This window comes from Suncus etruscus, chromosome 3 (assembly GCF_024139225.1).
Source record: "Suncus etruscus isolate mSunEtr1 chromosome 3, mSunEtr1.pri.cur, whole genome shotgun sequence".
In the NCBI taxonomy this organism is placed as follows: domain Eukaryota; kingdom Metazoa; phylum Chordata; class Mammalia; order Eulipotyphla; family Soricidae; genus Suncus; species Suncus etruscus.
The window spans coordinates 18,564,601-18,580,255 of record NC_064850.1 but is presented as its reverse complement, the minus strand read 5'-3'; the positions used below and the strand labels follow the sequence as shown (position 1 = coordinate 18,580,255).

General features: G+C 52.0%; 1 protein-coding gene across 1 annotated transcript in view; it reads left to right on the top strand.

Annotated features, from left to right (window-relative positions):
• The first annotated feature begins 4,787 nt into the window (after positions 1–4,787).
• LTBP2 (latent transforming growth factor beta binding protein 2) overlaps positions 4,788–15,655 on the top strand; it is an 83,888-nt gene continuing 73,020 nt past the window's right edge. Inside the window, exons 1-2 of the mRNA XM_049770533.1 lie at positions 4,788–5,365; positions 12,318–12,388. Of these exons, the coding sequence (XP_049626490.1) occupies positions 4,899–5,365; positions 12,318–12,388 (538 nt within the window). The 5' untranslated portion in view covers positions 4,788–4,898. The remainder of the gene's footprint in view (positions 5,366–12,317; positions 12,389–15,655) is intronic.

Genomic DNA, 15,655 nt, shown 5'->3' with positions numbered 1-15,655 from the left:
CCTGGTGGCGGGACAGCTTAAGTGGGAGGTGGGAAGAGGAGGAAGGCGCCGGGTAAGAGATGCCAGTCGTGGGGGAGATTAGCTGTGGGCCCCCCGAGAACAGGGTGTGGATTTCCAAGGACCACTTGTACTCACCCAGTAGTGGGAGGGAAGGGGGGGGAAGGGAAGCGTGCCTGCAGGCAGGTTTTGGCTGAAGCACAGCCCTGAGAGGCTGAATGGGCGGCCGGCTTCCAGCAGTGCAGACGGAGCCGTATTAATGATTTGGACACTCAGGAGGAAAAAATAGCTCAGGGACGAAGATGACGCCAAGGTTTCTGGCCTTGGGAGGCTCCTGGGGATCTGAGGTGAGTTTTGAGGGAAGGAAAGGAGAGTTCCTGGAGGGACCGGACAGGTAGCACTAGGAGGAGCAAGGGAACCCAGAATTTGAGGGAGCAGTGGCAGGGTGGGGTGAGCTCTCTGGAAACTGAGAGGGCTCTTAGCCCAAAGGGTAAGTCGTGGGCTCCAAGGAGACCTCCACAGGCAGCCAGCACCTGAACTTGGACTATAACTATACCCAGAGATTCGGTTTCTCCCTCTAAAAAGAGATCCAATGCCAGAGAGATAGTACAGTAGGGAGGGTGCCTGCCTGTCTTGCATGCAGCCAACCCAGGTCCAATCCCTGGCAATGCCTAGGACTGATCTTGAGCACTACCAGGAGTGATCCTTGAGAGAAGAGCCAGGTATAAGCCCGAAGCACTATTAGGTGTAACCCCCAACAAAAACCAGTCAATCAGGGGCCGGAGCAATAGCACAGAGGTAAGGTGTTTGCCTTGCATGCAGCCAACACAGGATGGACGGTGGTTTGAATCCCGGCATCCCATATGGTCTCCCGAGCCTGCCAGGGGTGATTTCTGAGCACAGATCCAGGAGTAACCCCTGAGCATCGCAGGTCTGACCCAAAATAATAATAAGCGATGCTTCTGTCAGTATTCAGTTAACCCCCAGGTAATCGCCCCACCCCTGCACACTCTATTGGGATTGAGAAGCAGAAATGGGGGCAGCAGAAATAGTTTTATTTCTTCTGTAGAGATAGTTTTATCCCTGCTGCCTGATTCCCATGGCAGGGAAGTGGGACAAAAATGATTCTGTAGGTTGTGGAATAGGATGTCCCCTGTAGACTTTGGATTTCTGCTGAAGCTGCAGCTCAGAGGACAGTAAGAATCAGCCTTGTGGGCCCGGAGAGATAGCACAGCGGCGTTTGCCTTGCAAGCAGCCAATCCAGGACCAAAGGTGGTTAGTTCGAATCCTGGTGTCCCATATGGTCCCCCATGCCTGCCAGGAGCTATTTCTGAGCAGACAGCCAGGAGAGAAGTATAGACATGAGGCCAGAGAGATAGCACAGTGGTAGGACATTTGCCTTGCATGCAGGCAATCCAGAATAGCTGGTGGTTTGAATCCTGGCATTTTATATGCCCCCCCCATGCCTGCCGGGGGCGATTTCTGAGCGCAGAACCAGGAGTAACACCTGAGCACCACCAGGTGTGATCTCCCCCACCAAAAAGAAAAGAAGTATAGACAAAAAGGCAAAGTAAGGAGAAGTATCAGCAGAGCTCATCCCTCATGGCCCAGAGGAGAGAACTGGGGTGGAGAACAGTTGTGGAGTAGATGGGGCTGGGGACTCCCCAATGTAAGCCAAGTGCAGGAGGGGCTCCAAGAGAATTGATTACAGAGATTTGGGGCCTCCCAGGAAAGACTGGCCTGACTTCCCCATAACTCTCCCCTTGCTAATGCTGGCTGAGTAGTTGGGAGCTGCAAGCATGCCAATGTACCAAAGCCCACCTAGAAAGTTCTGGGGAGAGCACAGTTTGTTTTGGGAATGGAGGTTGGAACGAATGAAGAGGCCTGCGGGGAATCTGAACACGAGCTGGAGGAACAGGCTTCTCCAGCTCCAGGGGAGCACAGCCAGCTCAGCATCAATGGGAGGGTGGGAGGGTGGGGGGCACAAACAGAAAAGTCTCCTGAGAGCCAGGGGCCCTGGGGGTCTGCAAGGGAGTGTTCAGGCAGAGCTTTGGGAGGGCAGGGTGGGGTGAGAAAAACCCTGCAGGGAACATCCGAGAACCCACATAGGTGCCCGTGAAAGTGGCTGCTCTGGGCCCCCTGCCAGCCAGCCCACCACACAGAGAGAGGCATTGACCACTTTTATTTAGCACCTGCCTGTCCCCTGAGCCTCAGAGCTGGTGCAAAGAGGGAGGGTCAGAGACAGGCCACGGCCACACATCTCTCTTCAAGTCTCCGGCTGGGGAGATTGATGCAGTGGATGAGGCTTTTATTGGATCGGACCAGGCCTTTTGGGGCCTGAAAATTGCTCATCACAGAATGAGACTATTTTTGTGAGTCATGGGGGAAGGAAAGCTGAGGGTGCTGCATCAGGGAAGGGAAAGGAAATTCACCAAGAAGGCCTGAAGCTTAGGGCATCGTGACAGAGCAGTCAGGCAATTAGTTACCAAACATCTGAGATCATTCCCACTAGTCCTTAGAGCAGTGAAGATAATGGGGTACAAGCATTAGAAACTGATAGGCTGGGAGTGGGAGTTCCAGACAAGGTTGGTGATATGTGAGCAAGCCGGGAGAAGGAGTGAATCCCACAAATAGGCAAAAAAAAACTCTGATTCTCCACCCTCAGATGGTTCTCTGAGTCCCACCTGGAGTGATCCCTGCACACACTTGGGTGTGGCCCCAAACCCGAACAAAAATCAAAACTCTGTCAGAAAGCTCAATGGGGCCAGAGCCATGGTGCAAGTGGAAAGGCAGATGCCTTTCCTTAGCTAGCCTTGCTCGTGCTAGCCTAGGATGGACTGCGGTTCGATACCCTGATGTCCCATATGATCTCCCAAGCCAGGAGTAACCCCTGAGCATCACCGGGTGTGCCCCCCCCCCAAAAAAAAGAAACTTCAATGAACAGAGTTCTGGCTTTGCAAGTAGAAGGCCCAGGTTCCAGTCCTGTCTCAACACTCCGCCAGGAGTGAGTCCTTGATCACAGAGGCAGAATTCTCGTTGACTACCTCGGAATTGAAACCCAGAACTAGGCCTGAAACCCTTTATTTGTTGTAGTTGTACTGTTGTTTGTTTTGTTTTGGGGTCACACTTGGTGGTGCTCAGGGGTGGTGCTTGGGGACCATCTGGGATGCTAGGGATAGAATCTGGATCGGTCATGTGTAAGGCAAATGCCCTACCCTCTATGCTATCGTTCCAGCACCTAAAACCCTTTGGGAGACATCACTTCTGGGCTGTCCCAGTAGTGGGGAGTGCGGGGATGCATACGCTGGCATCCCCTACCTGCTTGTCACTCACGCCTCTCAGATACTGCACTGCAGAAATGCAAAGTGTTTAGGCCACCAGTTTTCTACGAGGAAATGACCGATTGGTTGTTGGAGGTACTCAGAGGGTAGTAACTGGCACAGTTACACCCCTGCTGCCTCAATGCCCAACCAGGAAGATGTGAGCTGATGTTGCCTCGTGCAAACGCGTGCTCACACGCAGACACGCACGGAGCAGGCCTAAGGTGTAGCCAATTCTGATGTGGGTATTTCCATGTAGAAAATGAGGGGCCCGGGGCTGGAGAGATAGCACAGCGGTAGGGTGTTTGCCTTGCATGCATCAGATCCAGGATGAATGGTGGTTCGAATCCCTGCATCCCATATGGTCCCCTGTGCCTCCCAGGAGCAATTTCTGAGCTCAGAGTCAGGAGTAACCCCTGAGCACCACCGGGTGTGACCCCCAAACCAAACCAAACATACAAACAAAAAAAATCAACAGAAAATGAGGGTCCCAGCTGGGAATCTGGACCTCTGAACCGGAGTCCATTGGAATACATTCTGAACGCTCTTACTGCAGGACACCCAAATTCATGACTCTGAAATAGGGATCCACCACCGCCTCCTGCCCTGGGGCCTAGGAATCCTGATACAACAGGAAAGGGATTAAATCATGGAGCAGGGGAGGCAGGTCTCTGCCTGCAGCAGGATGGCCCAGGCCGCCACAGCCAAAGCCATCAGCAGAGGGCGCGCGCCCCTTAGCCGACCTTCCAGTGCGCCCTTCTCCGACCGTGGCAGTCACACACCACCACCAGAGCCCTGCAATTTGCCCCACCTGGGAGGGCACCCTCAGTGGTCGGGGTGGGAAGTGACAGGTATGGGCGCCAATCTGGGGTACTTGGGTGTCTTGGTCGTGTCTGGATAGCTTCTCTGCCTTCTTTAGCACCTCGAGGCTGCAGCCTTGGGCATCCAAGCCGGAGTGCGTCCTAGAGATAAGGGGGAGAAGAGAAATATCTGGACCTTTGGAGCTGGCTCGGGACAGGACCAAGCAAGACGCACCTTCCCGGCCAAAGTCCTGGCCTCACCCAGCCCTCGGGTCAGCCCTGCACTGCCCCCCAGCTTTGCATGGGTTAAACCCCCTCGCCGCCCGCTCTCTCGATCGCTCGCTTCCCGGTGCCAAAGTGGGTGTTGCTGGAATTCCTCTCTCCCTCTGCCGTAATGAGGGGGGCTGAGCTGTCCCTCCGAGGAGGGGGCATGGTGTGGATAAAAGGGACGTGAAGAAGAAGAAGGAGAAGAAAAAAAAAGACCTGGAGGAGGTCCCCCAAATAAAAGCCTCCGCTTATCCCGCTGAAGGCTCCAGTAGTCGGGGAGACCCGGGCAAAGTTGCGCTTGGAGAGCGCGCACAGCTGGAGACTTTGTGGGGGGCTGGGCTGCGGGGCTTGGCCGGGGTGTCCCACCGGCTGGACGGTGCTCGGGGGGAGCCCCACGAGTCTGACTCGCTGCTCCCCAGATTTGAGGGGGGGTTAGGAGAGGTCAGGAGCGCGCCCACCGCGCGCCCTGGGACTGTTCCCCTGTGCGCCCCTGCAACTCGCCTGGCCGTGTACCATGAAGTTGCAGCCCCCCGTCCGCGTTTCGGGGCTCCCCTGTCGGACCCTCGGGGGCAGCTGCCTGCCGCTCCTCCTGGTGCTCTTTGCGGGCTTGGGCCATGCTCAGAGGGACCCGGGGCTCAGCTACGAACCGACCGGCCGGGATGGGACGCGGCTGCGGCGCCCCAAGGTGTACAGCCTGTTTCGGGAGCAGGACGCGTCTGTGTCGGGCTTGAGACCCTCGACGGACTGGGGGAGCCCCAGGAGGCCCCCCGAGGTGGAGAGCCGGAGGCCGGCCCGTGCGCAATCGCCGCCGCCGAGGCGAGGACAGCCACCTGCGCAGACCTGGTCACGACGCAGCAGCGCTTCGGGGTCACGGCAGCAGCCCGCACCTCGGATCCGTGCCGCCCCGGTCCTCCAGCGTCTGGGGACCCAGCCGAGGTCTGGAGCCGCGCCCCTACGCCCGCCTCGAGGGCGGCTTTCGGGGTGAGCACCGGGGTGGCACTTCGGGGGCTTAGAGAGGGGTCCGGAGCGCGCGCCAGGCTAGCCAGGGTGCCTGGTTCTGTCTGCGCCCTGCTCCGAGATGCCTAAATCCGGATTCAGGATCCCACGCGCCCTCAAAGACTCAGAAAGAAAGAATCGCTGCCTCCATGGGTCAACCCCTTCCCCGGAGGTCCCCACCAGGTCCCCTGGTCGCCCTCTGCGCGCCCTCGGATAGAGCAGAGCTGGGCGCAAGGAGCCGAGCCTAGGGCTGGGGACCAGGCGGGCCAGGCCGGGGCGCACCTGGCACCGCGGATGGGGTGGAGCTTTGTAGGGAATTCGGGGTTGCAGGGAATGTGGAGGATTCAGGTGAACTGGGGAGCTAGCTAGGAGGCAGACAGGGCTGGCTGGACGGACGGGTTGGCATGGGCTCAGTGGGGTACGTTGGGCAAGAAGCCTATCTCCGAGGACTGGGCAGGCACAGAGGTGGAGGTACGGGTTTGGAGGGATTGTGTCTCTGACACCTAGTGTGCAAGTTGCAGGTCTAAGTCCCCCTCCCCCCCCCTTTTATTTGCCTGCTCTGGGGAAATGGCTGTATGGGAGAGGGTCGGGGGCTCGCCAGTGTTCATCTGGATGATCCTGGTAGAGGGCCGTCAGGTGTTTGCCAGGGTATGACAGGGGACTCTGAAATGGGGTGCTTGGGAATCCTATGCCACCCAGTGACTGGGCAGTGTCTGACTTAGGGTGGGTGCGTTTGGTTGGATGCCAAACACGAGAGCACTTGCATTCCCCTTTTTATTCCTGAGGACCTGCTTGGCCTTTCCACCCTGCCTCTTTCTTTCTTTCTTTCTTTCTTTCTTTCTTTCTTTCTTTCTTTCTTTCTTTCTTTCTTTCTTTCTTTCTTTCTTTCTTTCTTTCTTTCTTTCTTTCTTTCTTTCTTTCTTTCTTTCTTTCTTTCTTTCTTTCTTTCTTTCTTTCTTTCTTCTTTTGGTTTTGTATTCATTCCTGGGTGGTGCTTAGGGCTTACTCCTAACTTTACTCAGAGACCATTCTGCGGGACCATGTGGGGTGCTGAAGATAGAACCCAGGATGACCAGGCAAGTGCCTTACCCATTGTACTATCTCTCTAGCCCATTCATTTGCCCCTTTCCTAATGAGTCTAGGATCCTTGCTTCCTAAGAGCCTTGGGGATGGGTTTGAGTAGTTGCACAGGGACCTTGTGCAGATGCTTGTGTCAGAACAGCTCAATAACTTAAAATTGATCAGGATAAATGAGGTGGTGAACTTGCTTTCTAGCACTGGAAGCTTCCCAATATAGTGGACCAGCTCAGAGGAGGCCACCCATGGGCTAGAAGCTATGAAGTTTCCTGAGTAGAGGGCAGGGAAGCAGAGGGGAGGTGACAGGAGCCAGTGCAGGGGCACAGAGATGTCCAGGGTCAAGAGACTGTCACTGTTGACTTGGCCTGGGCCTGACTGTATGGCACTCTAGGAAGCCGTGGTCTGGGGGCACAGACTGAGACCCATCATGGGGACTTATACATGGAGGAGCTTCCTTTCCATGGTGCCTCCCAGTCTATCCCCCACTTGGTAGTAGAGACGTGGGAGAATATGTGCTTGTAGAAGTTGTGAGATGAAGTGGTAATGAGAAAAACTTGTCGTTGGCACAGAAAGTTACAGATGTGCCCAGCAGATGGGCACAGGGTGTATGCAGACATGGCCCGTGTGCTGCCCATAGGAACATGCCAAACACAGGTGCACATCCTGTTCCAAACGAGGCTTGGCACTCCCTCCAGATTCCCCCGTCACTGGTTCCAGCCAGTCAGTTCAATTTATCTGGAGCTGGACAGAGTAGAAGTTCTTCCTGTCCCCTAGTTTCCTCTACTCAGGGTCATCAAGGCGCAGGGCACATGGCAAGGCAGACGCCTGGAGTCATGTGGGCTGCTCAGGCCCAGGGATCAAGTGCCACCTGCTGGTAGAACTTGGAACCTCAACAATAGGAATTATATTCTTTCAACAAGTATTTGCAGCAGGCCTCCTACAAGCCAGGCACAAAGCTGGACCTGGGGATACTGTGTTGGTCTAGATGCAAAGCCATTGGGAATTTGCAGTGAATTTGGGATCTAATAAAAATAATGGGGATTTTTAAACATGTATCAGGCTAGTGCTAGAAACTGGCAGTCTATGGGGACTTTTAAAATTTCTTCTTTTTCTTCTTCTTCTTCTTCTTCTCCTCTTTCTTCTTCTTCCTCTTCCTCTTCTTCTCCTCCTCCTTTTTCTCCTCCTTCTCCTTCTCCTTCTTCTTCTTCTTACTATTATTATTATTATTATTATTATTATTATTATTATTATTATTATTATTATTATTATTATTTTGGTGTTTGAGCCACATTGGTGGCTCTCAGGGTTGCTTCTGGCTCTGCACTCAGAAATCACTCCTGGCAGGTTTGTGGGACAATATGAATGCCAGATCGAACTCGGGTTGGCCACATACAAGGCAAATGCCCTACCTGCTGTGCTATAGCTCTGGCCCCAACTTTCATATTTTCCCTCTTGTTTTATAATTTTCTTAAATACATATATGGAATTAAAGAAATAAAATTTTGTGATTGATCTTATTTTTGGCCACACCAGCTGTGCTCAGAGATTGCTCCTGATTCTGTGCTCAGGATTCACTCCTGGTGCAGCTTGGGGGACTATATAGCATGTCAGGGAATTGAGGAATTGAGCCTGGGTCAGACTATCTCTTTGACCTTGAGTTTTATTTTCTTAAAGTATTTTATATTATCAAATTATGTTCACATAAAAATATGTTATTAATATATCTCATAAACTAGCTTATTAAAACTGAACATTTCAGCATATTTTTCTACTGGTTTTTTAAAAATATGGGACACTCCCTCTGTTGCTAAGTTTTGTAGTGTGGGTTTTATGGTAATATTGGAGGTTACCAGGTCACTCTCTGACAATGCTGTGGGTAGGAAGGCCATGTCAGAAAGTGAGCCAAAGACCATGTGTTCTACCACTTGAGCTAGCTCCCTGACTCGCTTCTGACCTTTTTGTTGAAATTTTTCTATAAATTTGCCTTCCTCTTTTCAGAATTAATCATCACCCTGAGTTTACTTACTACCTGGTGGGATTAGGGGGACCATATTGGAGGCTGGGGACAGACCAGGATTGGTCATGTGTTAGGCAAACACCATACCCAATGTTATTTTTTCTGGCTCCTGTAGCATATCTTATTCTTAGATATGTAATACCATATGGCTTTATTCCATCGTGTTTCTCTCTAGATTAAAGCCTTGGGTCCAAAGTGATAGTATAGAGGCATTACCTTTCATGTGGCTGACTTAGATTTGACCCCCAGTAACTCATATGGTCACCCAAGCCCTGAGCATATAGCCAGGAGCGAGCTCTGAGCACCATTGCCAGATGTGTCCTAAAAACTAAAATAAGGGGCCAGAGCGATGGCGCAAGCAGTAGGGTGTTTGCCTTGTACACACTAATCTAGGATGGATTGCAGTTCAATTCCCCAGAATACCATATGGTCCCCAAACCAGGAGTGATTTCTGAGAGCATAGCCAGGAGTAATCCCTGAGTGTCACTGGGTGTGGCCCGACTGCCCCAATAAACCCAAAAAACTAAAAGTAAAACCCCAATTATTTTCTCTCAATAGATTTTTGATATTTAATCATATTCATATAATTAACTCAAATTTATTTCTACTTTAACTGTGGCATATTACCATTTTTATGCATTTCTTTTTCAAGAAAACTTTGTATCAGAGTTAAAAATAGTACCAGTTGGGGCCAGAGAGATAATACAGAAGGTGGGGCACTTGCCTTATGTATAACCAACATGGTTTTGATCCCTGGCACCTATATGGTCCTCCGAGCCTTCCAGGAGTGATCCCTGAGTGCAGAGCCAGGAATAAATTCTGTGCACAATCACACATTGCCCCAATTAAAAAAAAAAGAGTAAATAAGTAAAATCGATTTAAAAAAAGAAAAAAAGTACCATTTGACATAAAGAGAAGGTAGGTGTAGGAAGAGAACAATAAAAACAAAATGTTCTCAAATTCTAATCAGACATTATCATCTCAGGAAGCCAGATGGGTGGTGTGTTCTGTTAAATAGGGGGGCGTACTGAATAGAGGTTCTATTGGATAGAACAGGGGTTCTATTGAACTGGGGACCTGGCAGATGCTAGGAAGATGCTGGCCGGAAAACTAACCTCAGACATTATTTCCCCTGATTTCATAGGGTTAGAAAGGTCACAAAAAAGGGAATCACTTCCGCTGCATGTGAAACAGCCTTGTTAAATGTTGTGATGGGAGTAGCAGACCTCCTTTCCCACCTCCATGCTCTCTGCCTGTTGGCAAATACCTGGCAAAGAAGAATTAAATATGGACTGTGACAGGCCCTGCGTTAGATCCCAGAAGCGCAAAGAGGAGTCAGGGCCCTCGAAATGCCCTAGGAGGAGACAGCTTCCTCCTCCTGAGACAGCCTGCATCAAATGATGGCAGCTGACTGTCAGTGGGAGGCTGGGGAGATATTGGGGTGACTTTACACCAAGGAGGTGACGTGGCATCTGGGAATCTCGGAGTATGCGAAGGATTTCAGTTGGCAAAGGAGAGCAGGAAGGAAGGCTTTCTAGGAGAGAGCAGCTTAAACAAAGGCTTCCAAATGTAACCATAAATGGTGCATCTGGGCAACAGCCAACCTCGCATCCTTGGAGGAGCTCAGTCTTGACTGTGGATAGTCCTGGAGATGAGGGTGTGTGTGTGTGTGTGTGTGTGTGTGTGTGTGTGTGTGTGTGTGTGTGTGTGTGTGTGTGTGTGTGTGTGTGTGTGTGTGCAGAATAGCTGGAGGCTTCTCATGAAGGGCAGAACTGACCAACACTTGTCCCTGACTGTCAGTTAGATGTGACCCATGGTCTTGATGATGGTAGATCTGGGAGTTTGTTAAGAAGTTCTAGGTTCAGAAGCCAGAGCAATAACACAGCAGTAGGGTGTTTGCATCCTATATGGTCTCCCAAGCCAGGAGCAATTTCTGAATGCAGATCCAGGAGTAACCCCTGAGTGTCACCAGGTGTGGCTCAAAATTCCAAAAAAAAAAAAAAAAAATTCTAGATTCAGAACCTGGGAACAGGCAGAGATTCAGAACTGCCTGGTGTTCAGTCCTAGCCAGTCAGGTCAGCTGCTCTGTAGCCACTGGTCACTCCTCTCCCACTGGTCACTCCCTGAACCTGTTACAGGGACCAGTATTTACTAGCGAGGATGTTCTGCATTCAGGGGATCTTATAGGATACTGGGGATCAGACCCGAGTTGGCTGTATGCAAGACTAAGCACCCGACCTGCTGTACTTCTGCTCTGATTCCTCTTCTTGGATTTTTGTTTTTGTTTTTGTTGTTGTTGTTGTTTGTTTGTTTTTTGTTTTTTGGGCCTCACCTGGCGTTGCTCAAGGGTTACTCCTGACTGTCTGCTCAGAAATAGCTCCTGGCAGGCACGGGGGACCATATGGGACACCGGGATTCGAACCAACCACCTTTGGTCCTGGATCGGCTGCTTGCAAGGCAAACGCCGCTGTGCTATCTCTTCAGGCCCTCTTCTTGGATTTTTGTTCCACAACTCTTGTTGCTCAGAGTTTTCTGTCCCTGTGCTCAGGGATTACTCCTGGTAGTATTGGGGGGACCATTTGTAGTGTTGGGGATTGAACCAACACTTGCTGTTGGCTTTTCCTGGGCCCCAGAAGACACCCTTTGATGACAGTGATTGGTTCCACAAATCCAAAACCTAGCCCAGCCTGCTCCCTGGAGGCAGGAGACCCCAGAAGTCTCTGGGAAGAGTTCCTTTGAGTTCTTAGATGCCCATGGCTTTGGGTGTGAGTAAGAGTGGGAGAAATGGGAGCAGCCTTGCTGGAGCCCTGAAAGCCCCATCTGGATGTGTGCCTCTGTGCCAGTCTCGGGATGGGGTGGGGGTGAACTCAGGCAGCACTCAGGAGAAGCTGGATGTTGGATGGCTCCTCTTTAGTAAGTGCCACAGTCACCCAGGCTGTATTGGCTGCTCAGAGACTGCTTGAAACACATGCCTGGCTCATCCGCCCAGCAGCTTCTCCTGAGAAGCTACTTCCAGAGATAGAAGATGGAGATTCTTGAGCCCTAATTCTTTCCAGTGGATCAATCTATTTTGCTTTTTTGGGGGGAGATGTGTTCAGGGATCAGTCCCACCTGTGTTTGGGGGATGATATGGTGCTGGGGACCAAATCTGGACCTCCTAAGTGAGAAGCTTGTGTTCAGTTCCTTGAGGTACATATACATCCCTAACCCCTTTAAAATTGGGGCCATGACCAGTTTTGCTGACCCTATGGTGACAGTCTGATGGTTTGATGTCTGGGTCTGACACAGCTTGAAGATCTTTCAGGGGCCATCTGTGACTGGGTGATGATGGTAAGGCTGTTCTGTGCGTCTCATTCTGTCTGGAGATCAGCATTGGACCTTGGTGACAATCTGAGGGTGAGGCATGTGGCATGTACTTAAGTCTTGTCTTGGCACTGTGGGCTCCTCTCTCAACTTGGTCCATGTCATCTTCATGACTTTGAAGCCCTGTTCCCACCAGCATGGGCAGAGTCCCAGTTCCACAGGCAGAGTGAGGGTTCCCTGAACAGCTTGCTGAGATCCTGGTCATATCCCAACTAAAATCCAAAGGAACTCCTGCACCTCTGTTTGTTTTTGTTTTTGTGTCACACCTGGTGATGCTCAAGGGTTACTCCTGGCTCTGTGCTCAGGAATCACCACTCCTGGTGGTACTAGGGAACCGACCATTTGGGATGCCAGAGATTGAACCTGGGTCTGCTTCATGCAAAGCAAGCTCCCTATTGCTCCACCCCCTTCCCTGCACTTCTGGATGTCTGCCAGGTCCTGGGTTTGACGCCTCTGAGCTGATTTGTCTGTGCCCTACAGGAGAAACGTGTGTGGGGGTCAGTGCTGCCCAGGATGGACAACAGCCAACAGTACCAACCACTGCATCAAACGTGAGTGACCCCCATCCTAAAACATTGAGACTCCAGAACCCAAGTCTGCCATTGGGATGGGGATGGGGCTTTGTTCCCTTTCAACCATCTGTGACTGGGCCATCTGAGCTTTGGGACCCATATAAGCTGTAACAGAGATGTAGGAGTCACATGTAGGCCATTCCTGGGCCTCTCCAGCACCCCAGATCTTGGAACAGTCCCTGGGAACTCTGTCCACTGTCCTTCCCAGAGTTGTATCTGCCACCTGCTGGACCCTGAGTTCCTTCCTGCCTTGTCTTCCCATGGTAGGCCTGTGCAGTGAGTGCCCTGCTGAAGTAGGGTGCCCAGCCTGCCTATGCAGTCCCTGGCATTTATCTTGGTTCTCCTGGTGCCCTTGAGGGTGCTGAGATTCCTCTCTCATGCTATGCTTCCTCTAAGAATTCAGGAGTGTAAAGGCAAAGGGTTTCTCCTGGGACATGGACAGAGGAAGGATGCTTGTCTTTGGCACTTCTCCAGCTGAGGATACTATGCCCATGAGAGCGGGGACACCACTTAAATCGAGAGCCTGGGGGACCTGGAACAAGCTATTTGTCCTAATAGGGAGTAATTTAGATGACTGGAGCCATGCTGGGCACACTGGAAAGATTCGGGGGTCCACCAGGAAAATCTGAGAGGAGTCTCTTCATTACTGCGTGTACTCACAAATCCTCTGGGATATATATATATATATATATTTTTTTTTTTTATGGGGAAAGAGGTTAAAACCACACATGGTGATGGTCAGGGGTTACTCCTGGCTCTGCGCTTAGGTAATTTCCCTTGATGGTGCTCAAGGGACCATATGGGATGGATGTGGAGGCTAGAACCTGGGTTGACCAAGTACAAGGTAAGAGCCCTATCTGCTGTGCGATTGCTTTGGTTCTTTGAGGTCTTCAGGAGCAGATTCTGAGCCTTCCAGGGGTGCTTATGCAACAGGTCCAGGAACCCCATTCTGAGCAGCAGTGGTGGGAGGCTCAAGAGTTGAAGAAAGGGAGATGACTTAAGCAGAGTGGAGATGAAGCAGGAGAGGGGCTCAGGAGCCTTAATTTCAGAGTCTGTTTTCCATTGCTTCCGGAGTTCCCACAGCCACTGTGACAAACTAGAGTCTCAGTCCTAGGAACTGAGGGTCTGTGTAGTGAGACCTGAATATGTCCTCAACTTGTGGGCACCATGCCAGCTCACCTCTGCCCCGAGGGGACTATGCCCTTCTCCACGCATCCCCGTGGCTCCTTGACCCCACACTCAGCTTGGCTGCTCTCTTGGAAGAAGGAAGAGCCATTGGGCTGATCCTCCCCCCATGGCACCAATGCCTGCTGGCTGCTGTGCCCACGGGCCCAGGGCTTTGTGATTGTTGCTGTTTTGCTATTAATGTGCTTAACGAGAACCACGTGGACCGTGAGGTTGGCCCTGGACAGCAGGGCTTAGAGGGAGCTTTGCAGAATATGGGACGCCTGGTTCCACAGCTTGTCAGTCTGCCCCCTGGTCTGCCTCTCCCCTCCTCTCCCCACAGCTGCCCTCCTGGCAGAAGCCCCGGTTACCCCTGCCAGAGAACGCTCATGACTTGGTCCTGCAGTTTCACACATGTGGGTGCCTCTCTGCCAGCAGGAGAAAGGGGCTGTCAAGGAGGGCTGGGGCAGCACACCCCTCACTGCCAAGAGTGGGGACCCGGTCTGGCCCCTGGTTTTGGCCTCGTATCTGTGGGTTCACCCTGCTACTCAAGTGTGGATCACCCCAGACACCCCCTTGTCTCCTCTCACACAGCTCTAGGCTGCTGTAACACATCACCAGGGCCTCTCCTGTGGCCTCTTCCCTGTCCAGTCGCTGAACCTTGTGAGGCCACTTCATCTGTGGCTGACCATTGCTGGAACCCAGCCCTGGCACCACCACCCCTGTGTGTGTACTTAGGGGTTTGTGATGGCAGTAGACTGGGGAATGACTGACTGGCTCAGCTGAAGGGGATACTGAGGGGAAGATGGAGAAGCTTGGTACATTGGGGTCCTGTGGGATATATTGGTTTCTGACTTGCCACAGATCGAGCCCCATTTCCGTAATTCTTATGCCAGGCCAGTGCTCTACTGTGGAGCCACCTCAGGCCGGGTTCTGGGTCCTTCCTGTTCATAGTACTGGCCCTAGGCAAGCTGTGTTGTCTTCACAGACAAGCTCATTCCCTTCACTACCCGAACATGCACTCATAGGGAGGGATGGGGTACATTCCCGGAGCCTCTGGGAAAGAAGATGGATACATTCTCAGAACTCTCTAGATCCCAGACTGGATGCACAGGGCCAGGCATTGGGAGTAGGGGGCAGAAGGGAGTTCCCACAGCTGAGGGTCCTGGGCCTGCTTGTGCCCCTCCTGCCCACAGCAGTCAGACTCAAGTTAGAGGATCTGGTCTTTAGATTCTGGTATTGGATCCCTGGAGTCACAAGCTTGAATCCAGCTCTGTCTTCAAGCAAGTGACTGACCTTCTTCTAGTCATTGAGGCTTATCATAACCACAGGGAAAGACCCTGCCTGGCATACTCTGAGAATGGCCAGTGAGAGAACTACAGTTGGCTCTGGTACCCCTCCTGGGACGTAATCCCATAAGCATACTGGAAGGTGGCCATGACTCTGCCCCTGTCTCACTGTGGGGAAACTGTCATTTGATGCTGCAAAGATTGAGATGTAGGGGGTTTTACTGCAATGGCCATGTGACTATGGGCAAGATGCTTGAGTGGTCTGTGACTCAGCTTCCTTTTCTTCTGGAACATAGATCTTGCATCTGAGTCACATGAGGGAACGGGGAGCGAATGTCTTGTGCCAGGGTTGGCATCTCTGCATGCACCATGTGTTCCTGGCCCTGGTCTTGAGGGCAATGACGGTGGCTTCCAGCTACCAGCCTGGGGCACAGAGGCTTGTGTTTACTGGGACCAGGTCAGGGTTCTGTATGGAAAAAGTGAGCCATACAGGGCCCATCCATGTCTGTGCGGAGAGGTCCCCCCACCGAGAACCCAGAAGAATCATCTCTTCCAGAACAGTCCCTCAGTGTCTCAAGAGGTTCTGGAGGGGGCATGGGCTCTGGCTCTCTCTGAGACCATAAAACAGAAGCCCTTTGTCCTATTGTGAAGGGCTTTCACACCTCAGCCATTCCATCTCAGGCTGACTTGGTTTGCTCAAAGTACTTCCTTGTGCTGTGTCCTGGTCCCCTGCATCTCTATTATGTAATGTCACTGACCCAAAGGAGATGTCTCTGACCAAGTAGATACAAGC